Below are 24,475 nucleotides of genomic sequence, written 5' to 3'. Positions count from 1 at the left end.
GATTCGACTCTTGGTCCTGTAATCGGTTGATTACACATCTGCATTTGCTTCTCCCACCGTTGGTGGTGACGTCCCCCAGTACAGCTGCGGAGTACACCCCTTTATGCTGCATATAGAGTTGTGCCTAAATTTTGCACAACCTATCCAGGTGAGTGGATCCCTGTAAGACCCTGCTACCATCCACCTGGTTATCTTTTATTACACAAGGAAGCGCCCCCTGTCTTTTTTTTTCTTTTTTCTTTTTTTTCTCATGACTCATACATAGCGTCTGAGTTCTGGTCAGCCATTATATGGTAATTTGTTACCCTGTGAAGGTTTTTGCATCTTTGTATGACTTGTTTGCATAGTAGTATTGTTATACGTGCATCTGTACTGCAGAGCTGTAGGCATTTGGGGAAGTATTGTATACCAGGTGCACTAATTAAAGCATTAGAAAAACATAGCCACTTTCTTATAGAGACAGTGCCACTTTTGTCTCCGGTTTGGGATTTTGCAACTCTGTTTCATTGAAGTGAATGGAGCTTAATTGCAAACCACACCTCAACTGGAGACAGGAGTTGTGTTGTCTCTGGAAGAAAGTGGCCATGTTTTTCTAATGCTGGCTAACCCCTTTTACCTTCTGCGGCAGGTGGGGAGCTATCGGCAGCCGGGGATCGCAGCAACTGGCTAATTGGCATTTTAGATGCAGCTGTCAAAGCTGACCGCTGCATTTAAATGGCTACACTAAACAACATCCTTGGTGTTTAGCGGTGGGATAACAGAGGGGCGATCCCTGCTTCTTGCCAGGCCTCAGCGTCGCAATAACGCTGAACCTGGCTTGGTGCTTGATTGCTCTGGGCTCCAGCAGCCCATTTGTAATGAAGCACTGATCTCATTGATCAATGCTATGTATGTATGTATGTAGTAAATGGTGTAAGCGCAAAGAAAATGCTAAGGTGCAAAATTGCACATTTTTGGTCACATCAAATCCAGAAATATTGTAATAGTGATCAAAAAGTTGCATATACGGAGACAAGCTACAAATAGAAAGTACAGATAATGGCACAAAAAAAATGACACCTCACAGCCCCATAGACCAAAAAATAAAGCTTTATAAGAATGGTAATAGAGCAATTTTAAACATTCAGTTTAATTTTTTTTTTTTTTTTTTAAAGCAGTCAGAATAAAAGTTATTTAAGTTGCTTATCATTGTAATGGTGCTGACTAGGGTAACATAGAGAACATGTCAAATTTATCATAGGGCAAACAGCATAAACATGAAAACCCCACTCCCCCATGAAAAAATTGCAGTGTTTTTTTATTTTTCTTAATTTCACTGCTCACGTTTCTTTTCCCGTGTCGCAGCATATTTTATAGTAAAAATAAGCCTGTCATTGCAAACTACAATTGGTGCCACAGAAAATGGCTCATGTGGGTCTGTAGGTGTAAAAATACAAGCGCATTTATATATAGCCTATAAGTTTATATAAAGCTTTTTAAACAGAAGTAGTACAAAACAAAAGTGCTGAAATGAAAAGTAACCCTGTAGAGGAAAGGGGTTCATACAGCACCTAAACTAATTCATAGAAGTCATATTCCACATGAAATTGGAGGTAGAGTATGGGTGCCATACCTTGCTCTGTACTACCTGCAGGCTGTGGTATGCATGAGGCCTTAGGTTTAGGGTCAGTAGAAAAAAATACATACATTTAGCAGACTTAATGCTGAATAAACAAAAATGTTGGTGTTAATACAGTGTAATCATGAATACATATCTGACTTCTTACCTGTGAGGTTTTAATCTGTGGCAGCATATAAATTATTAAAGGCTAAATCCATAAAATACTTGGTCAAAAATTAGTGAAAGCTGAAGCTCTATATGTATTCTCCCCAGGTTGCAAAAGAAAGTGTGTGTCTGTACATGCAGATAAGGAACCTGCGGGGACAATAAACCAATTAAACTATCTGTATTGATTGATTGCCAGGGATCCTCTGCGGAGCATCCATCTTCCCAATGTGTCACCTTCACCCAACACACCAGTGGCAGCCGCCATCAACTCTGTCCTTACCTTTATTTCATGACATTAGCGGTGTCTGTGTCCCTGCTACCTTGTGTCTTGTGTGTGACTACTTAATGTGCTTGTGGGAACATTTAAAGTGAGAACTCCAGAAAAAAAAGTTGGGCATTTTATTTTTATATATACATACATATATATATATATATATATATATATATATATATATATATATATATATATATATATATATATATATATATATATAATTTTTTTTTTTTTTTTCTCAGCCCAAAAAATAAAATCTTTCCTGTTGATTGTGACATGTGTTCAACTACCAATACTAATATAAATAGTAAAATAATAGAATAGCAGTGTCCATAACTGGGCATTAGTGCAGTCTCCTCAAAGGATGAGGAACCAAGGGGTAAATAAGGTACCCCAAACTTTTTAAACAAAAACTTTTTTTTCAAGAATAAAATAAAAACCTACAATGTAATGGATATATTTAGTAGGCTCATTCCATTACTGCTGTACACTGCATATCTTCCTGATGCTTGGACAGTCCTACTCCTCAGCTTGTGGCGTTGCCTGCCAGCTTAGATGCCGCACTTGCTATTCACTGTGATCTATGCCAGGGTTAAACAGCAGGGATCTGAGTTTTTTCAGATCATAACTGCATAGTGCAAGTAGTGTACATTTCGCCACCTGTTATATGTAAAATCCTGCTTATCAGATCAGGGATTTTGTAAGTAAAACTGAAAAGGGACATTTCTAATAATAATAATAATAAAAAAAAATAGTCTGCAGTTTTTAGAATGGTTGTTTACCATTGTAATGAGCGTTTCGGACAGGGAGGATATTGCCGTTAAGCAGTGTGAACTTATCTGCACCAGAAATATCCATTGTTCTTCATGGGGAAAGGATTATGGTATTTTTAAAAATAAAAAACTTATATTATCACTGAATTATTGCCAAACTACAAAAATGTGAGTGTGAAGGGAAAAAAGTACACATGCAGTATCATCACATTTATGGTTCTCTGATGGTTTTAATTTTTTGGTCCTATGTAATTGCTTGTTATGCGACATCAGAAACTGCACAAAGTCAAACCTGCATGAAAGCAAGTTAATGGCTGAAGCATGTGTAAATGGGTAAAGAGGTTGTCAGACTTGAAATCTCTCCGTTTTAGGATCTCTGCTCAGATGTTTGAGCTCCTTTAATTCTTTGTGCTTTGCCCTCATAGTTGCTCTCCTCTTACATTCATCCCCCCTTCCTGTGACACTCCTTTCTTGCCTCTGTTACATGGGGGTACATGCAGGCCCTCTTCCTCTCTGAGGAATAGACGTCTGAGCTGCCGCCACCCCCTGCTCCACACATCTTCACTCCAGTTCTGGAGACTAAACAGTCTCCCACATCCTCTATGTCAAACTGAGTAAAAGTCTTGCACATCACACATAAGAGCTATTAACAGAGTATATAGGACTGGAGTCTGCATTTGTCCTGTTCCCTCCATCCATCAGAAGCACTTATGTGTATTTACAGCATGTATAGCTCCTGATTTAGTTTACAAGCCGTTCCTTTATCTGGATGTGCAGGAATGAATCTGGTTTAATCATTTTCTATTTACTGTATACACAAGCTTTATTATATTGCTGCTTAATTGTGCTATGCACATATGGAATTTATGCAAAATGCCTAGTATGGCCATATAGTGATGTGCAAACATAGAATTACTAATATATTGTTAGTAGGATTCATCATTGTGGACTCTTTGTGGGAAAGTTAAATATGAAATTGAAATGCTATGGAAGGCTCATACCTTAATTTAAATGAATATTGCCCCTGACTAATAACAATCCAAGCAATGGTATGCTGCTAATTTATAACCAATCTTAGTAATTAATGGCGTCTAAATATCTAGTAGTTGTAGTACCATTATGTCTCTGCCTGGTGCCCATCTCTTTGCTGGTTGGGGGGCACGTTTCTTCCTTGCTAGCAGTGGAATCAGCCAGTTGAAATGACCACCAGGTCCTCGCTGTATTCTCTTTCAGGCCACCAGTCATTTATAGTCACCTTTATCTGTATTATGCTGACGCGTGATTTGTTGTAGTGTTATGGGACCTTTTGTCGGCATACTATTGTCTGTCTTTTTGACCCCTGCACAGGATAGGTGCAAGAGTCGTCCTTGTGAATGAAGTGTTATTGTAGTTATGTACCATAGCAGTGAATTGAGTGGCGCTCACACAAAAGGATTGCTACTCCAGTCAAAAGGGGCACTTAAAGTGTACCTGTCATTATGACTTTCAAAACCTTAATCAAAAGAAGATGTGAAATAAAAGCAAGTTTGCCATATACATTCTATATTTTTTGTTATCCTGCTGTAAAACAAAGCTGAACTTGCCAGATATGCAGGTCCAGTCTCCTGAAGGCAGATTTTCTGACTTGTGATGGTTGAAAAAAACAGACTAAGGGTATAAATCCACACACCGTATACACAGCGTATTTACTGCTGCGATACGCAGCAAATACTCAGCAGATTAGATCTAAATAACTGAACACAGCATCAAATCTAAACCATCAAATCTGCTGCGTATTTGTTGCGTATCTGCTGCGTATACGGTGTGTGGGTTTGTACGCTAAACACAGGAATTCCGGCCAGTACAGGGAGTCACGGCTCAATGGGGAAAATTTATCAAGAGCTTTGAGCCTATTTTTAGGTGAATAATTGGATTTTTTTCCCAGTTTTGGTCTAAGTTCTATTTATGAACCATATTCGACAGGCGAATATTTTTTAGATGCAACTTTTTCTTTGTAATCTGCCTGTTTTCAGTATTCACCCAAAAGTTTGCATAATCCGGGATTAGCACCCGATTTGTCATTTGCGACTTTTTAAAAAGTCGCACAAACAGGTGCAGCCTTACGTCTGGTCCTCCTTAGTAAATGTCCACCAATCACATGACTGCCTTCTCTCTGTGAGCGCTCAGATAGCCTGGGATACACATGACTTCCTGTCTTCTGACACTTTTCCTGTTTTTTGAGGGAAAAAAAGGGTCCATAAACTTTTTGGTCAGGCAACGGATGTAACGGACACAGTCCATCTTTATGGCCTGGAGATTAGACTGTAAGCCTATACTGACCAAATACATTTGGGGACCACCCTGTGTAATGTATACTCACAACTACTGTAATATATATTGTAAATTTTAATCCATAGATCATCATTTTTTTTTCTCTACATATGATCTTGCATAGCTCTTGTGATGTATGTCTGACCCGGCAAGCCCATGTTATACCAGGCCATAAGGGGTTCGGCATGACAAGAGTAAAATGTTTATAAGTATATCAAGGCTTGTTGTAATCTGACTTTTCATGTTTTGCTAATCAGCCCTTCTATCCCATGTAGAGATGTGTTTGGCTATATTTTACTTATCAGTGGAGATTTTATTGCATCGGGGAGTGCGCTGTTGCCTTCAACCTCTTATTGTGTTTTTTCTCTTCTTTTTTCAGTGTGTAATATTACCCTAAGCTCCTCTCTTATCAGTGCAGCGATATAACTGATAAATGATTGAACCGTTAGCTGTGTCACCCACAAAGCATCTATCTGATTGCATTGATTTCTTGTGTGGTTCCAGTAATGAAATGGAAAACAGCCCGGCTTTCAACTCTCCCCAGTGGGCTAATTCATTTCCTTCAAGAGCCGAGCTTGGCTACATTAAGTGCAAGTGTATTTATATTCATTATAAAGGGCTGTTTAACCCCTTCTACACTGATGAGATTTTTACTTAACGCTGGCCCGTCACCATTTATCTATCGGGAATAAATGACTGTACTACATGCTATGCATTGACCCGTCCACATAATTAAAACCAATGGAAAGTTTATAACTGTCTTCATTGAAGGCTTTAACCTTTTTTCTTCAATTAAGAAGTATGGCAGTTTAATTTCATGATTGAGATCCGTACTTTTCCAACCGTCATGGCTTTATACTTGGCCACTGTTCTATTTGGTGGTGCATTGATCTCGGGTAGAGCGATAACCTTGCCCCACTTTTGGTTTTATCAGGCGGAAATTCTTAAGTAGACTTTAATATTAATCTGAAATATGAGCAGATGAGCGATAAGTGTGGAAGCCAGTGCACGGCACGCTCATATATTTTAGTATCGCTTATATCTTACATTCTTATGATGCAATTGTGCGTTGTGTACTTTCTTCATTTAGGACAAAAGGGTGAAAGTTTAAATCTGTAATTTCTCCTCTAATAAAAACAAGATCTGGTGAAGCAACCTTGTAGAAAACCCATTTTATTGCGATTCCTATCTGTTTCATCTTGAAGTAGAAAGTCATTTTCTCAACCCTCCCTATAAGGTTTGCTTATAATTTTTGAGGGGAAAAAAATATATAATATAAATATATATATATATATAAATATATATATATATATATATATATATATATATATATATATATAAACATTTTCTAATGGGGCAGTGAAATTGTGATTAAATACAGCGCCAGGCAATTAGTGGCATGTGCAAAAATCTTACCCTTTTAAGATATTAAGAAGTATTATCCAAGTCATGTGGAAATAATCCATGTAGTAATCCGCACTAATGTAGTAATGTGCACTTTGAATCTGCACCATATCAATTTATTTTGCAGAAATGCTGTGGATTTTTGCTGTTTATGTCAATGGGGAAAGTCCTAATCAGTTACTGTGTGTCTTTAACAAGGTCGGCAACTGTGGCTCTTTACCAGACTCCAACCCCCGTCAAAATCTGCCCAAGCCTTGTATTTCCTACCCCATGTGCATGTGCCCTTCCATGACGGCCATGATGTCTGTTATGTCACATGACGGCAGAGTTCATCAGTCCGACATTTTGGTTGGCATGTCTTCTGCGTGTATCATCCAGTTTTGGCCTCTTCCTGTGTGTCAGCCTGACCTTCTATGTGAACCCTCCATGAATGTAAACACTTTGTGGGGATATTTTGATGCAGACCCAGCAAATCTGGAGAGTATTAGTGGAGCAGTGTCTGAGGGAAGCTGGATTCCCTAGACAATAGTCAGAAGCTGCCTTCCAACCCCAGAGCTTTCATATTGTTTAAAGTTTTCTAGGGTTCACTGCTAATGTTTAACTTATCTCCTCCTGAGATACGATTAGGAAAATCCATAATTGCTTTGACTTAAATGGGAAAATAAGGGAATCTAGCCTGGCTTGCATATTCATTGAATCATTTTCCCATCCCTGGAAATCACATCTTATTTATTGTGACTTTTTCCCTTTAATGGGATTTGAAGTGGATCAGTATTTTATGTCTATGTATCTATAAACCTGTAAAGCTCATCAAATATAAAAATGTAGAAATTCTGTATATTGAAATGTATGCTTGCATATTATAAACTTCTTCAGCTTGCATTTTAACCCCTGAAAAATGTGCAATAAAAACCTCTGAGCACTTGTTCTGGTAGGACAGTATTGGTTCATTTTGCCAGCATTTTACTGCATTTCTGTCGTCTTTCAGATTTATAACACTGACCGCAGACTGACACAAGGTCTCCTGTAGCTCGGATACTAAAGATTGAAGACCTGTTTTGTCAGAGGGTTGGAGGGAGAATGGGAAGATAAACTGTCTGTAGATAAGTTATAAAATATAATGGCAAATGAGGAGCCCCCCATAATGTAAAATGTCACAGTAAGGAGGTGCCGCTCCTACACCTGACAATTCCATTTCCACTGACCACTGTTCCTCCCAGCATGCACTTTATATAGTGTTCTTTTTTCTACAATAACTGCTCATGCTCATCTTTTGTAGAGACAAAGTGGAATGTGTTCTAAAATCCATTGTGTCTGAGCCTTCTCTCTCTCTCTCTCTCTCTCTCTCTCTCTCTCTCTCTCTCTCTCCTTTTGAACATCTTATTAGATTACAAAGCTGTATGTTGAATAACAAGCAGTAGTCTTGCATACCTACGTTTTGTATCTTGGCATTTATGATACTACCTGTGTTACATGTCTATGCAGTGAAAACCTTATACAAGGCTTGTGCGTTGCATGTTAGTGGTCTCGGTAGGTCACAAGGGGTTGTGAGGGTGGTGGCCTATTTAAAGTAGTTCCTTAATTCATTAGTTTGGAGATTAAGTAATAGAGCATTATGTGCAGTTTGGCATATTGCTGACATAAGTAGGCTACTGAAACTCTGCTTAACTCGGTGCACTTTTCCCCTTCTGCCATATGCATGCCAGAGTAATCCATTAACTTGTCTAGATTACACCTTTTGATAAGGCACTTCTATCAAGTTCAGTTTTGTATGAGTGCTCAGGAATCTCTCCAGACCCACAAAGCGAAGTAGCTGTGTATGCCCGGACTACTGTAACCTCCCTGACTGACTACTACAGTGCTTGTGTGAAGCTCCCAACATCTCCAGCGTCGGTATATTTTGTACTGATCAGTATTTTTTGCAAATCCACATTCTTCGTGGACGTTACAGATGTTCTTAAAAAAAAAAAAAAAATGCAGATCCCATACACTTCTGTTGGAGTGTCTGTGGTGCAAATATGATCCACACTTTTTTTTTTTTTTTTTTTTTTTTTTTTGCAATTGCGGATGTTTGAATAGGCACATAGAAACCGATGGCATCTAAACTTGTGCGCAGCTTCGGATCTGCAGTTACGGACAAATTTGGCGAACGTGAAAATAAATTATATATAGCAGTGTATGATAAAGATATATGGGTGTGAGTGCATAGAACTCTCTGTGGAGTTTATAGCATTTAGCAGGCCATGGTGATAGAAATTGACATCCCAAAGTCTGTGTTGCGTTCACCCTCTATCATAGCATGCTTATGAAACAGATGACAGTAAGGATAATTGACGCTGGTTATGTGGCGACTTCCAAGTTCCTCTGGAAATTTCAGTAGAATTCAGAATATAGAAGTGTAACTAAACAAGCAAAAGCCAATCTTTACATGAGACCACAATGAAATGGAGCGCCTTAGTGACATTGGCTGGTACTGCAATTTCCCTTTGCATGCCCACAGAAATGTAAATGTTAGGGTCTTAACAACCCGTCCTAAAACTAAATTTAAACAGCAAAAACACAAGCTGTCCTATCCTTTTCCCTACACACAAGCTGTGCCATAATGTTACATACTGGGGTACCCCACTGTGTCCATAGCTAATAAACACCATTTATCCTGCTGCTGGATATTCCTATTCTAGCAGTGTAGGATGTCTGATATAGGGGTAAAGCCCTTTTGCTACATTCCATGCGTTGTTTGTCCTCCTATATCCAGACGTCCATGTTGAGTGTTACTGCTAGCTGTGATGTCTGTGCTCCTTCTCCTACTATGAGCGGGCTCTAGGGGCTTTGTTTAGACTCCTGTTTTAGCACTGCATATCGAGAACTAGAAAGTCTGGTTGCAGCCACTGCTCTGTCATCGGATTCATAGTGAAGAGGAAGTCATGTGTTCAAGGGCAGCATCACCTGAGCCTCCAAATTACATAAATTAAAGACATTGTCCAGGAGGATAACCCCTTCATGACCAGGCTTGTTTGATCCCTTAAGGGGTTTTGGCATAAAGAAAACTAGGTGCATTATTTAAAATTAGTCATATATCAGATGTAGTGTACAGGCATGGCTCTACAGAAGTATACAGATGTAGTGTACAGGCATGGCTCTAAAGAAGTATACAGATGTACTGTACAGGCATGGCTCTACAGAAGTATACAGATGTACTGTACAGGCATGGCTCTACAGAAGTATACAGATGTACTGTACAGGCATGGCTCTACAGAAGTATACATTGTGCTGTATAGGTATGGCTCTACAGAAGTATACATTGTGCTGTACAGGTATGGCTCTACAGAAGTATACATTGTGCTGTATAGGTATGGCTCTACAGAAGCATACATTGTGCTGTACAGGTATGGCTCTACAGAAGTATACATTGTGCTGTATAGGTATGGCTCTACAGAAGTATACATTGTGCTGTATAGGTATGGCTCTACAGAAGTATACATTGTGCTGTACAGGTATGGCTCTACAGAAGTATACATTGTGCTGTACAGGTATGGCTCTACAGAAGTATACATTGTGCTGTACAGGTATGGCTCTACAGAAGTATACATTGTGCTGTACAGGTATGGCTCTACAGAAGTATACATTGTGCTGACATATCAAAACTTTTGATTGGTGGGAGTCGTACTGCTTAAATGCCCTCCCTTCAGAACAACACAATTCTAGTAAGCAGAAGCGCACAGCAGCATGGGCCTTTTACCTGATGGAATGATGTGGTCACTCTAGACTGCAGAAGTCAGAGGGTTAAGAATGGCACAGCACACCATTGTAAGGCTTAATTTACAGCAAATATAAATTTTGTTTTTAGAATAAGGCCCTGTAATGGCTATATTAAGTTGTCTTGGTAGAAATACAGGAAATGTTATCAAAATGTAAAAAAAAAATTAAACTAACATTACCTGTCAAATCCTCTTATGCTATAATACCGGAACCCTGGTGGTCTGCACCCTGTATGATGCACCATACATCCAGATTACCATTGCCTCCGAGGTGCTGGTAGCCGCGTGTATGGCATGTTTACCGCTTAGGTCAGTGCTTGGTTGCATTGGTATAGGAAAATAAGGAGGCTGGTGAGGACCACCAGAGGATGGGTGCTGGGGTGGCCCGAGATTTTATAGGTTATAGTGTTTATTTAATAACATTTGCTGTAGTTCCTAAGCTCTCACATAACCCCTGCAAAGCCAGAGGGCGTCTGAAAGTTATGTCACTGGGAGATCTGTAATTCATGCCATAGCCAGGTTTATTATTTATGGTCTTCACCTGGCGCCAGCCCTTGACAATGCCACAAAGTATACAGATGAATAAATATATAGAGCCAGAAGCAATAGATGAATTGCATGGCCCCTAATAGTTAAGAAGGTTGTGAGCAGTGGCCCAGTCAGTGCTCAAGAAATTTTAGAGCAGTGCTAAAAGAAACGTAACATGTTCATGTGTATCTTTTCTGTGACTTCTGATACTCCTTTATAACGTGTGTGTGTGTGTGTGTGTGTGTGTGTGTGTGTGTGTAATGCTGCGTTTACACAGAGCGATAATTCGCCCAATCGAACGATTAACAATTTCAAAAGTAACCATGTGTTTTTTAGAACTATCAGCGTTTAGACTGAATGATATATTGTTTTGAAAAATCGTTATTGCGATCATTTTAATGTATCACTCAAGCCTATCTCACACATGGGGGGAATCTGAGACTGTTTACACGAAGCGATCTGCAAATTTTTAGCGAACGACCAACGACGATTTAAAAACATGTTGAAAAATCTAAATGAACGATTTCTCGATGGACGCTTGATCGTTCGCTGTGTTTACACTGTACGATTATTGCTCAAATGCGCTAGTTATCACGAAAATTCGAAAGAATTGTTCACCATTACACTATACATTTATTTGTTGGACAACACCCACACACACACAAACACACACACTAGAAGAAAGCAACAGACCAGATTAAAGTTGAATATACCTGGATCTTTTATTCTCCTAGCATATGCAACATTTCAGTTCCACTATGGAAAGGTTCCATGGTGGAACTGAAACTTTGCACATGATAGGTGAATAAAAGATCCAGGTATATTCAACTTTAATCTGGTCTGCTGCTTTCTTTGTGTGTGTGTGTGTGTGTGTGTGTATAAAATATATAATTTTATTTAATATTAATCATTTATTTTATAACTTTATCACCTTACTGACTGGTCTTTTATAATGGGTTTTGCTATAGAGGACATGTATTATTGTTTTCTTAACTCTTTCAGAACTTTTACGGGGAGCGTTTTTCATCACTGTTCTCATTTAAGTTTATGATTTATAAAACAACTGATGTTTCCGAGACAAAATAATGCACCAGAAAGAAAAGTCACATACCAGACTCTTGCTGTGGAGCCAGTCTGTCCGGCCCAAACATGCAGGTATTTTCACAACCTCATGTAATTATCGGAGTCTTTGTCATTTTTTTTCCCCTCTTTTAACAACATTTTCAGAGTATTTGAAGTGTTATGAGAACAATGATTAAATTACCTTTTTGTTTAATCCTTCCTCCAAAACTGCATCAGTGTTTCTCTGATAAGGCGCATTGTGGCTAGTCGCTACTTTTATATGTGTTTTCATATTAAATCTGATACTGACGTACTCTTAACATAGAATCCTGGAGTTTCTCTGCTTGTTTTAGTGTAGTCTGATGTTTTTATTTATATTTTTTTTAGCCTTCCTTTTTTTGTGTCTTTCAGTTCCAGTGGTACATTGGATACAGGATTTCCCTACATGCAATACAAACTGCTGCAGTCTTAGTTTTGCAAACTGGTCACCTATTTAATATACATGGGTAAAGATTAGAAGAAAGGGATTGGGAATGTAAAAATGTGCTTTGGCAGAGCTCGGCCGTGCTAGCCTTGCCAGAGTGACTCTACCCTTCTGTGAGGCATGAGGAGCAGACCCTTTTTTTTCGCAATCTCACGTATTTGATTGAAATAGGGCGTATGGTTTGTACCCTATAGGGAATCCTTTTCCACCTTCATGCCCACTTTTGTAATGGCATCTTGCTTAAGCAGCTGCACATTGCTGTGTTAGGACTTATTCACACGTTCAGTGATTTTCAAGGCCTGTGTATGAAGTCTATCTACCCCCGTGATCCATGAAAAAACATCCGTGATTACATCCGTTTTGCATTTGTGTCCGTGTTTTTCACAGATCTGTTTAAAGGAGAAGTCTGGCAAAAATTTTTATTAAAGTAATGTATTGCCCCCCCAAAAGTTATACAAATCACCAATATACATTTATTACAGGAAATGCATATAAAGTGTTTTTTTCCCCTGCACTTACTACTGCATCAAGGCTTCACTTCCTGGATAAAATGGTGATGTCACGACCCGACTCCCAGAGCTTTGCGGACTGTGGCTACTGGAGAGGATGATGGCAGGGGAACACTGAGGGACACAGGGGACTGGAGGGACACTGAGCATCCCTCTGCTATCATCCTCTCCAGCAGCCACAGCCCGCACAGCTCTGGGTATCTGGTCGTGACATCACCATTTTATCCAGGAAGTAAAGCCTTGATGCAGTAGTAAGTGCAGGGAAAAAGCACTTTATAAGCATTTCCCGTAATAAGTACAGTGGTACCTTGGTTTAAGAGTAACTTGGTTTAAGAACGTTTTGGGTTTAAGAGCTCTCAGTTTTTCAAAATTGTGACTTTGTTTAAAAGCATTGCTTTGGTTTAAGAGCTCCCTGTACTGGGTGGGAGGAGGAGTGGAGGAGGGGCATAGCCTGCATAGCTGGGTCTACAGCCCTGTACTCTGACCCAGGAAGTCTCCCTCACCTTCCAAATCATAGCAGATCCACTTCAGGCTGGGGCTTACATCAGGGGACAGGACTGTGGAGGTAATCTCTCCATAGCTGTAACCCCTCTCTCCCTGGACAGAAAGTGCTGCATGTATGTGCCCACATCTGCCCTGCTGATTCCTTCCTGCTCCCTGCCGTCTGTAGGCCTTTGTGTTTCCCATCCTCTCCATTACTGTACAGTAACTTATAATATCACATATTCTGCTGTTTCTGAATGTTTGTTTAATCTGTTTTACATGTTATTCAGAATAATAAATCATTATTTTTGGGGTGTAGAACCAATTGTCTGCATTTCTGATTTCTTATGGGAAGTTTTGCTTTGGTGTAAGAGTGGAGTTGGATTATAAGCACGGTCCATGAACGAATTATGCCCATAATCCAAGGCACCACTGTAGTGGTAATTTGTATAACTTTTGGGGGGCAATAGAATACTTTAATAAGCTTTTTAAATTACACTGATAACATAACCTCCATGTTTTTCACAGATTGCACAGATGTTATCTGTGCTTTAAACCAAAGATTTACCTAATGTAAATTTGCTTTAAGGGTAGCTTCGCACATACCAGATTCACAGCGAAATCCGCTGCCATTTGCAGCGAAGTCCGCTGTGGATCCTGGTATAGTGAAGTTCTGTGGGGTCACATACCCGCAGTGGAATTTTCATTCTGCTTCTGATATGTGACCCGGCCTCTTTAACCTCCTGGAGCATACATTACCTGCTCGGCGCTATGGCTGTGTGGCAGCGCTAATTGGGAGCTTCACACAGCTGCCACGCTTGGCAGGTAATGTATGCTTTGGGCCGGGCTGTGGGTGGTGAGGGGTTAAAGGGGCCGAGTCACACATCTGCAGCGGAGTGAAAATACCACTGCGGGTATGTGACCCCATAGGACTTCACTATACCAGGATTCGCAGCGTGAAATCCGCTGAGGATCCGGTACGTGTGGCTACCCTCAAGGGCAGTGTTCCACCAACCTGTGGCTCTATTGTTGCAGAACTACCACACTCATCAGGCATGGAAATTAAAGTTTCGCCACAGCTGAAGAACACCATATGATAGGTGTATATAGTTTATTCCTGTTATCTTGCTAACTTCCGTCCACCTCCACAGAATATAATAGAAGTTGTATGTACATTCATATGATTTGTCACAATTTTCTTCTGTTGATGACACACTACTTTCTTCGTGGGACTCTGCTACAGGGAATGGTGTGACGCAAGTCGATAACCAGAAAATAAGTACAAGCAAAATAATATAGCCTCCTAAGAACAACTTTTTTTTCCATTGTGTAGTTTTTGTACTCTATTTCCTTTGGTGAAAAGGTCATAAGAAGTTTACACAAACTTTACCGAATCATAGCTGGTAAGCTTAATAGTTGTAACCTGATCGCTGGTTTACTTTTCTGTGAGCGCTGTGTCCAGTCCTGACAATTCTAATGAAACCGGCCTTAATTATAACCTGTTGTTACACCGCCCTGCACTTAACCCCTTCCATTACAGATTATATGTGAACATTTGTCATATGTTCACCTTTTACTGCCTACTTATAAATGAATGAAGTACTCCAACCCCATCTACATTGGGTATGCAGCCAATCTGAGCACCCAAAGGCACAGTGATAAAACATGAGGAAGAGCAGTGATCGAGCCACTGAACCAGGTGGTGTGCTTCCGACCACCTCACACTTCTCTTAGGGCCCCATTACACGGAGCAATGATCTGCCGAATCAAGGCAATTTGGAGATTGAGCCATGTAAGGTGTCATTTACACGTCCGCAAAATTTGTCCATAATTGTGATTCCGCAATAATGGACTAATTTAATACACATTGATTTCATTGTGCCTTTTCACACATCTGTAATTTTCACGGATCTTTGAATAGGCTGCAAAAAAATAGGACATGCTGTAGTGCGGATCAGCAAAAGTGTAGCGGTCTATGAATTGCGGACCACTACAGCTGTCCATAATTGTGGGTCCGTGAATGCGTTCAGCATTGCAGACGTGTGAATGAGGCCTAATAAAGAGCTGTGGCTGACAGCTCAGCTATGTGTAAAGTAAAATAATAGACTTTTATTCTTACCTGTCACACTCCCAGTGTTCCTCTAGCTGGTTTCTGCTAACAGCATCTGCCACTTGTACATCTGAAGCCTATCCGTGCAGTGACTGCCCGCTAAACCAATCACTGCTCATTGGCAGATTTAACAGTGCCAGTGGCAGCTGCAGGGAGAAGTGTGGAAAGGTAAATTATATACTTTATTGTCTACCATATACAGCAAGGGCTTCATGGACATCACTAAGGATAACTGTGCAGCCCTAAATGATCAACAAGCCAAAATTAAATATCCGGTACAGGTTAGGCTCCCAACAATGTGTATTGTTTTTCCCTTTTTTTTTTTTTTTTTTTTTTTTTTTTGCTTTTACAGATCCTATTGGCTAGGTGACCATGTGGACAGTTCTCTCTCCCATCCTGCCCACACACATGCAGGAATCCCCAGCATGGCTGACTGTTTGTTCTCTATGCCGAGGGGTAAGCTGTAGCCAGACTACTGTACTCTAGAAGGGGTCGGGCAGTGATTTTCCAACACGCCCAACCCCTTAAGACAAGGTCTCTACAGTGTTACCGATTCACATGCATTTTGCACTTCGATAGTACTTGTGAGCAAGCCTTTCTCTAGTAGTAAAAAAGCTACATTGACTTTGTGAGCATTGTAAAAAGTCCACCTATGTCACATAGGGCACATTAGATTTCATCAGTGTAACTTATTTTGTTTTTTTTGTTTGTTTTTAAAAGAGGAACTGTTGTCTGAGTTTAACTTACATTTTACCATACTTCATAGGTGAAATAGCGGAGCCTGGTGCTCTTCTGGCATTGTCTCTTAACCTTGGGAAATGCTAATATGACTTTTGTAGGATAAACTTTCTTTACCTTGCGTGATTTTGGGGCTGTCAATTCCTCAGCATGGTGTAAGCCTTTTATGCCTAATAAGTTTGTGAAAACAATTAGTGCATCTTTCAAGCGAAGTAAACTTGATAAAATAATGACACTAATAATGGCCGGTAATGGAATACAAAGGGTTATCTTGCCACTAATCCTTAAGTAATGGAATTGGTGTATCTCTGATTTTGCTACTTGCCATTCCCAGTGTGCAGAGAAACGAGACAAGCGGTTATGGGAAATAAGGGGGAGCCACTGGAGGCCGGCGAAGAACACGAGACCTTATCTCAAGCAATTAATCAAGAAACTCATATTGTGGGACAATTATTCAAAGCTAATTCTAAAATGGCTTCAGAGCCCCAGGTCCTGAGATATTTTTCCAGAATTTTGTCAAGGTCATCGAGAGCAGTGGGGCAGGTCCTGCATAAGAATGAAGGCGTCCACTGAACTGGTTAATAGTTTTATATTCCTGTTTACTGCAAACAAGAGTGACGAAAGGAGGCAGCGAGTATTTGTGTAAAAAAAAAAAATGCTACGTGGATTTGCCTGTTTCTCCTTAAGGGAACCAACCCCATGGTTAGGAATAGATTTATAAAATGCCACGGTGCAGCTATAAAAATGGTTTGTCAGTGCTAGAAAAAAAAACTAGTTGCAGCAGATTCTACCTGAAATGGTACACACCATAATGAACACAACTGAAATGCTTACTTGCATAACTACGCTTGGAGTGCAGTAATGGCAGTTTGCCACCCAGCTTTGCCAGAAACAGAAATAAGTTAAATTTATATGAAATCTGCTGTATTTTGTGCTGAGAGCTGCAGACCTCATTGGATAACTGAGAGTATTAAGGAAAGCTGTACTTTTCCTGTAGCTGATGGGTGGTTGCCAAGGAGGTGGCATCAAGTTGCTAAAGTGCCACAGCTTGGGGCGCCACCTCGTTCACCCCTCTGTCCAAGCCCCTTCTTGACTGGTGCACAGCCTAGTAGGGGTTCTTTTACATAGCCTGTTATGGGCTCCTGTAAGGACACTGCTTGCTTGCAGTGCATTCAGAAGGCTCGATTAATAGCACTGCTGGGCCGCATGAACTGTATTGTTCGTGTGGCCATCAAAGTATTGTTCGTGTGGCCATTTAAATATACTGTAGTCGGCGACAAATCCCCTATTTACACTGGGCTGATAGCAATATATCTTGGCAAAGATATGATCGACCTGAGGATCAAGCATTTTCTTGCCACTTGGCTGTGTTTTACACAGGCCACATTTCTAGCAGCCATTCCCACACTCTTATCCACTATACTATACTATACTATACTCAAGACTGACTAATCTCAGCAGTGATGGCCTGCTCAGCCAATGCTCACCACTGAGACAAGTCAGAGATGAAGATGGAGATATATATATATATCTAATATTATAGTGTGTGTGTGTGTGTGTGTGTGTATATATATATATATATATATATATATATATATATATATATATATATATATATATATATACAGTTTCTGCTTATTGTAAAATGAGTTTTTAAGATCTGACTTCGTGTATATTTGTGGCTTTTGGTTGGGCGTGAGTGCAGTTTTATTATAGCTCGTAGTTTTGTCAGTAAACCATTCCTCCACCTCTTCCAGCGCGTCGTATGTTACTGTCATAAGTAATGACATAGATGTGGTGATTTATGAGTCCAATTTATTGTATGTGACAGGCAAAGGGGAGGTTGAGGTATCCTTATCATAAACTATATCATAAATAACAAAGGCATAGCGGTATGAATACGCTTGTGGTGTCAGCAGCAAGTCCCTGTAAACAGCTTGGTCTAGTATGTAGTCATAGAAACTCGTGAGTCCTTCTGTTATCAGGGCACTCTGCAGTTATGTGATACAGCTCTATTACCATATATATTAGTCCATTTATAATATCAGGTGTCAATGACTGCCTGCTGTGTACACAGCTAGGCCATGCAAGCATTTAAATGTGTCTGGCAATAGGTGCAGGTAGATGTATTGATTATTTAACTATGGATAAAGTCATAGAACACTTTGCTAACCTACTCTGTAACCAACAAAGATGCATTTATGCATTTCATTCTTGGTTCTGAGAAACAAAATAATTCCATATTAATCAGCTTTTTTATGCAGAAAATTGGTATTTTGGGGGGCAATTTTCATTGCTCTTCAAACACCTAGGATATAGACTGATACACCTTAACACCTGGTAGAAGAAACCAAAGCTTTTTGGCTTTGGTTAGATACAGGTATTGTCAATGTCTTTTTGTTCTGATTTTTGTTTTTTGTTTTGTTTTTACAGAAGAAGAGGAGGAACAAGTACCCACAGATGGCGGGACTTCAGCTGAAGCTATGCAAGTTCCTGTTGAGGAAGGAGAGATGGAAGAAGATGAAACTATTAATGATGAGAACTATTTAAGTAAAAGACCACTGGATAGTCCAGAATCCCTGGAAATGCCTTTTGCAAAACGGCAAAGATTAGCCAATAGTAAAGGAGACATTTTGGATGTAACGTTGGAACCACGAGAGCCACTTAGTTCCATAAATGCTCAAAAGGTTTCTCCTGTGCTGTCACCTACCCACATACAGGATAATTCTGATTTGTCCATTTCTTCAGAACTAGTAATGCTTTCTCCTGTTCTTAAACCACAGACTCCCTCTTCTAAGCCATTAGAATCTAAAGCATTTACCACCAAAACAAAATCAAAATCTTCGCCAGGACAAAAAACAAAATCTCCCAAAGCCACTCAATTGACTACAGCTTTAGGCAGTCCTATGCGCTCACCTAAGAGTGCTGTAAAAGAGAAGAAGTCTCCGGGACGTGCCAAAAGTCCTAAGAGTCCCAAAAGCCCCAAAACATCTGCCCCTAGCACCCAGCCAACTGTTAAGTCAGAAACACCTAGCCGTACTCCACTAGCTGCATTAAGTGAAAAGATTGGAAGAGAGAATATACAGGTAAAACACAATCAATCATCACAGGATTCTGAAAAAGTAAATGCTGAGAATCCATCCAAAAAACCATCAGTGGCCGATAATACAATTGAAGATTCAATTGATGCTGTTATTGCTCGGGCTTGTGCTGAGCAAGAACCTGATCCATTTGAATTTTCTTCAGGTTCTGAATCTGAAGGTGATGTTTTTACTAGTCCAAAAAGACTCTCAATAGCAGAGCCTGCTACTCCTAAGATTTCAGCTGTGAACAGTAGTCTTGGTAAGTTATGTAGCACCCCACTAGCTGGTTCAGGAGGCACATCTAGTTCTGATGTTTCATGGACAATGGATGACTCCATAAATGAAGTGATTCGAAAGGTCAATCAAGAATCTCCCCCAAGTATGTCTATAGGTCAGCCATGCTTTTCTTCTCCCTCTGCATCTCCTCCTACTCCAGAACCTCTTGTCAAAACCTTTGAGGATAAGTCCAAGTTAGCTTCACCAGTTGAGTCAAAGAAAAAGACAAAGAAAGAACTGAAAACAAAGGTGAAGAAAAAGGATAAAGAGAAACAGAAGGACAAAGATAAAAGCAAGGAGAAAAATAAGGACAAAAACAAGGAGAAAGACAAAGATGGCGTCAAAGATCTAAAACTTCAGTGGAAAGATGCTATCAAAGATGATGATGATGATGGTGAGATACTGCGGCTCAAGTCAAAGGATATGAATGACTCTGAACAAAAACCAAAGCAGAAAGAGAACAGTGGGAAGAAAGAAAAAGAAAAACATAAAGATAAGAAGAAAGATAAAGAAAAGGGGAAGAAGGAGAAAGAAAAGAAAGAGAAAGGAAAAGAGAAAAACAAAGAAGAAAAGCTGAAAAATGCCCCACTAACTCCTGTTGTATTACCACCTAAAGACATGTCACTGCCAATAATTAGTACTTCCAGTGCCGTTAGACTGCCATCTTTGATGCCTTCTTTGTCACCACTGGTTCCAGAAAAAGTACCTGAGGAGCGAGAGAAAACAAAAGAGAAAGACAAGAAAAAGGATAAGAAAGAGAAGAAGAAAAAGAAGGACAAGGAAAAGGTTAAGGAGAAAGAAAAGGAGAAAAAAGAAAAAGACAAGAAAGAGAAAGATAAGGAAAAACACAAGCATGACAAAGTAAGAATTTACAATTTCTCTTTCTTACCTATATCATGTTCTAAAGCTGGCCAAGCTAGCCAATCTTTGTAAGAACAGTTGACTGTAATGTTCTCTTGCCCTTTGGCAGATTTTAGGTGAGAGAAGGTATTTTGTCTTTTTAACATCCTAATAGTTTTTGTTCTCTTTAGGAGATAAGTTGCCACCAGAGGGGTCTGGCAGAAGATTTCTCCACTCAATCAGAATATATGCACACTAAAGATGTGTCTGGATTTGAACAAGTGGTGGTTGAACAAACATTTGGCTGCCTGTATGTTCACTCATACTTAATCGCCTGCAGATTTTATGCTACGGCTTTGATTTAACCGTTATAAATAGATGGCTCAGATCTGCAGTAGATACACATGAACATACAGAAGTGTCACTGACCAGACAGTGCAGCCACTTGTTGATCACTGTTTGGACAGAACCTAAATGTTGTCTTGCCAGAAATGAAAACTTCTATTCTTTGGGGTTTTTTTTAGATATAGATTACAGTGAAGACAAATAGAGAAACACTGTAACAACAGATTAATTTGAGAGGGCTGGTCAGTAGCCATCAGACAGTACCTTCAAAGAAGATAAACTGTAAAGCTTCCTATTACAAAGAATTCCCATAATAAATCAAATACAGCGAAAAGCTGATAAGTGTTTCTTAAATCCACCTGACTCCTGCAAGTTAGGATTTTAAACTGGTTCCCCTTTAAATTACCATCATTTTGTGTGGCTTTTTTCTGCTCTGCTGGGGTTTTAGGAGCAATATGGAGTTAAAGCTTTATCAGTTGGTGCCCCGAGGTATGTGGCAAAGCAGCTAAATCCTTAAAGATTAGCAAAAAATGCAGCACATGGCAGTAAAGGGTTTATAAGACTACCATTATTAGTTCAGGTGAAAGGAGAGTTGCTTATACATTAAACTGGACAAATCCACTAACAATGTATTTTAAGGCACTTACAAAGGGATGTTGTATTGCAATACTTTTCTTTTTATGGCGATTTTGGGAAGCTTAAAAGTGAAAACACTCCCGTCCTCAGTTTTGTGCTTTCCCCAAAGGCCAGTTGTCCTTTTTAACTCGTAATGTTCAGATTTCACTTCTAGGGGGAAAAAAACAGTGTCATGGAAGTGCAGTTTGTGATAAATTAAAATTAGTCTAGCCAAGCAATGATTGAATCTTAATGAAAATGGAGATAACACATTAACACTGCAGTAGCGCTAATGAAAATGTAAATGAGATTTTTGTTTTGTCTAAATGATTACATTGTCTTCCTCTTTAATATCCCATCCAGTACCAGGGGGCCAGAATGCGCCCCACTGAGCAAGTCTTCCAAGTTGGGAATAGTGTACTCGGCCAATGTTTTCCTTGGGTGTTAGTAGCCCCCCTCCAGTATGTATGCCTGGTAGTGTAGCATGCAGTTTAATGTTGCCAAGAAGAATGCTTTGATTGAAAGGACCCTTGAAGCGGCTTAGCTCTACTCTGTTTATTCAAGACACATGCAAATTTAGCCGAGTGTGCATGTTATTGGGGGAAGTTGGTCAGCTCTGTGCCACCACATCTGGATGTGCTGATTTTCATCACTGTTCTGTTTGTCACTTGTTTTATGTCTTCTGAACAAAACCCTTTTATTTTAGCAGGCCAAAGTGGAGTTATCTATTCCTGCTCCATCACCTGTGATCCCCCGACTGACACTAAGGGTTGGTGCAGGCCAAGATACAATGTAAGTAATAAAAGCTAACCCAACGAGACTTCTTATGGTCCTTAAATTACGACATGTACTAGTTCTGTAATGACCATTTTAACCCCTAGACGACCCTGGACGTAGGGTTACGTCATGGAAGTCTGTCCCCAGACGACCCATGAAGTAACCTTACGTCCTGGGTGTTTTTCCCGCTATGAAGCGCTCCGGAGCGCGCTTCATAGCAGGTGGGGGCCGGCTGCAATCAGCAGCCGGGACCTCACTGGTAATGACACGCTGCAGCGATCGCGCTGCCGCGTGTCATTAACCCCTTAAACGCTGCGATCGCGGCGCGACCGCGGCGTTTAAGTGTAAGTGACAGGGGGAGTCCCCTGTCACTTACCGATCGGGACCCCCGCAGTGTAACTGCGGGGGTCCCGATCGTTGAAACGGACTGCCGGAGGTCTCTCACCTGCCTCCGTGCGGTCCGATCGCCGCTCTGGTCACTAAGCCTGCGCAGGCAGGCTCAATGAGCAGATCGCCGATAACACTGATCAATGCTATGCCTATGGCATAGCATTCATCAGTGTAGAAATCCAAGTAATGAATGTACAAGTCCCCCAAAGGGACTTCAAAAGTGTAAAAAAAAAAAAAAAGTTCAAAACACTATTACACTACCCCAAAGCCCCTCCCCCAATAAAAGTCTAAATCACCCCCCTTTCCATTATATAAATAAAACATATAAAAATGAATAAATAGATAAACATATAATATACCGTAGCGTGCGTAATTGTCCGATCTATTAAAATATAACAAGCGTCATTGCGACCGGTAAGCGGCGTACACGAAAAGAGGGGAAAAAGTGCGCAGATTACCGATTTTATGTTACATTATATATTAAAAAAAAAATCTATAAAAAGTGATCAAAACGTCCGATCTTTACAAATATGGTATTAATAAAAACTAGAGATCATGGCGGAAAAAATGACACCCCATACAGCCCCGTAGGTGAAAAAATAAAACCGTTATAAGCGTCACAATAGGCCCATTTTATTAATATTTAATTGCCAAAAAAAGGATTTAATAAAAAAAAATACATATATAACATTAGAGAATCTGTGTAACCTGCATATGGTTGTGTTCGGACTGACCTATAGAATAATGGTATCATGTCGCTGTTACCATATAGTGCATTACGTAGACACAGGAACCCCCCAAACGTTACCATATTGCATTCTTTTTTGCGATTTCACCAATTTATATCTTCATAAATAATATATTTGGAATTCCATCATACATGTTATGGTAAAATGAATGACGCCATTACAAAGTACAACTATTCCTGTAAAAAACAAGCACTTACATGGCTTGTAGATAGAAAACTGAGAGTGCTAGAGCTCTTAGAAGGGGAGGAGGGAAAAACGAAAGCACTAAGATCAAAATTTGCGCGGTCCACTGGGGCGTTTTGGGCCTGGTCCTCAAAGGGTTAAGGTCCCCCCATCCCCACCTCCAATGTGTGTTTAAAGTATTTTATTGCCCCCCAAAAATTATACAAATTACCAATATACACTAATTACGGGAAATAGTGTTTGTTTGTTTTTTCCCTTCACTTACTACTGCATCAAGGCTTCAATTTCTGGATAACATGGTGATGTCACGACCTGACTCCCAGAGCTGTGCGGGCTGTGGCTGCTGGAGAGGATGATGGCAGAGGGATGCTCAGTGTCCCTCCAGTTTCCTGTGTCCCTCTTCCATCATCCTCTCCAGCAGCCACAGCCCACACAGCTCTGGGAGTTGTGTCGTGACATCACCATGTTATCCAGGAAGTGAAGCTTTGATGCAGTAGTAAGTGCAGGGAAAAACCACTTTATGTGCATTTCCCGTAATAAGTGTATATTAGGGATTTGTATAACTTTTAGGGGGCAATACAATACTTACAATAAAAGAAAAATTTTCACCACTCTTCCCTTTTAAGCCCATTATAGCCTGCAGGGCCCCATACAATGAATATACAGTGATGCAGACAGTTTATGCAGTCCTCATGGTGTTGAGGTTTTTTTTTATCACTCCTTTCTCGCAGGATTATCACCATTTAATATGCATCAAAGGCCACATGTAAAACCACTTATTATGATGTGAAATTGTGTCTTTTGGTGCCATATTGTTTTTGGTTCAGAAAAGTCATTGGTGTCATGCCTCCTTGAGAACCCGTTTGTGATCCCAACTATCTGATTACAGCATACACTTTGCCATTTACAATAGCAGCATTTGCCAGCAATCCCAATTCTGAGGCTGCCAAAGAAGTATTTCAGGGAAATTTACTGGATTCAATTCTAATGCAATTAGACCTCATTTGGTTCCCTAA

At 40.0% G+C, this 24,475-nt stretch overlaps 1 protein-coding gene across 1 annotated transcript in view; it reads left to right on the top strand.

The window, feature by feature from the left end:
• Positions 1-24,475, top strand: part of TAF3 (TATA-box binding protein associated factor 3) — a 75,626-nt gene that overhangs the window by 40,114 nt on the left and 11,037 nt on the right. Inside the window, exons 3-4 of the mRNA XM_069978758.1 lie at positions 18,635-20,421; positions 22,067-22,152. Of these exons, the coding sequence (XP_069834859.1) occupies positions 18,635-20,421; positions 22,067-22,152 (1,873 nt within the window). The remainder of the gene's footprint in view (positions 1-18,634; positions 20,422-22,066; positions 22,153-24,475) is intronic.

The sequence above is a fragment of the Dendropsophus ebraccatus genome, chromosome 1, assembly GCF_027789765.1.
Source record: "Dendropsophus ebraccatus isolate aDenEbr1 chromosome 1, aDenEbr1.pat, whole genome shotgun sequence".
Taxonomy (NCBI): Eukaryota; Metazoa; Chordata; class Amphibia; order Anura; family Hylidae; genus Dendropsophus; species Dendropsophus ebraccatus.
This window is presented reverse-complemented; position numbering and strand designations above follow the sequence as displayed.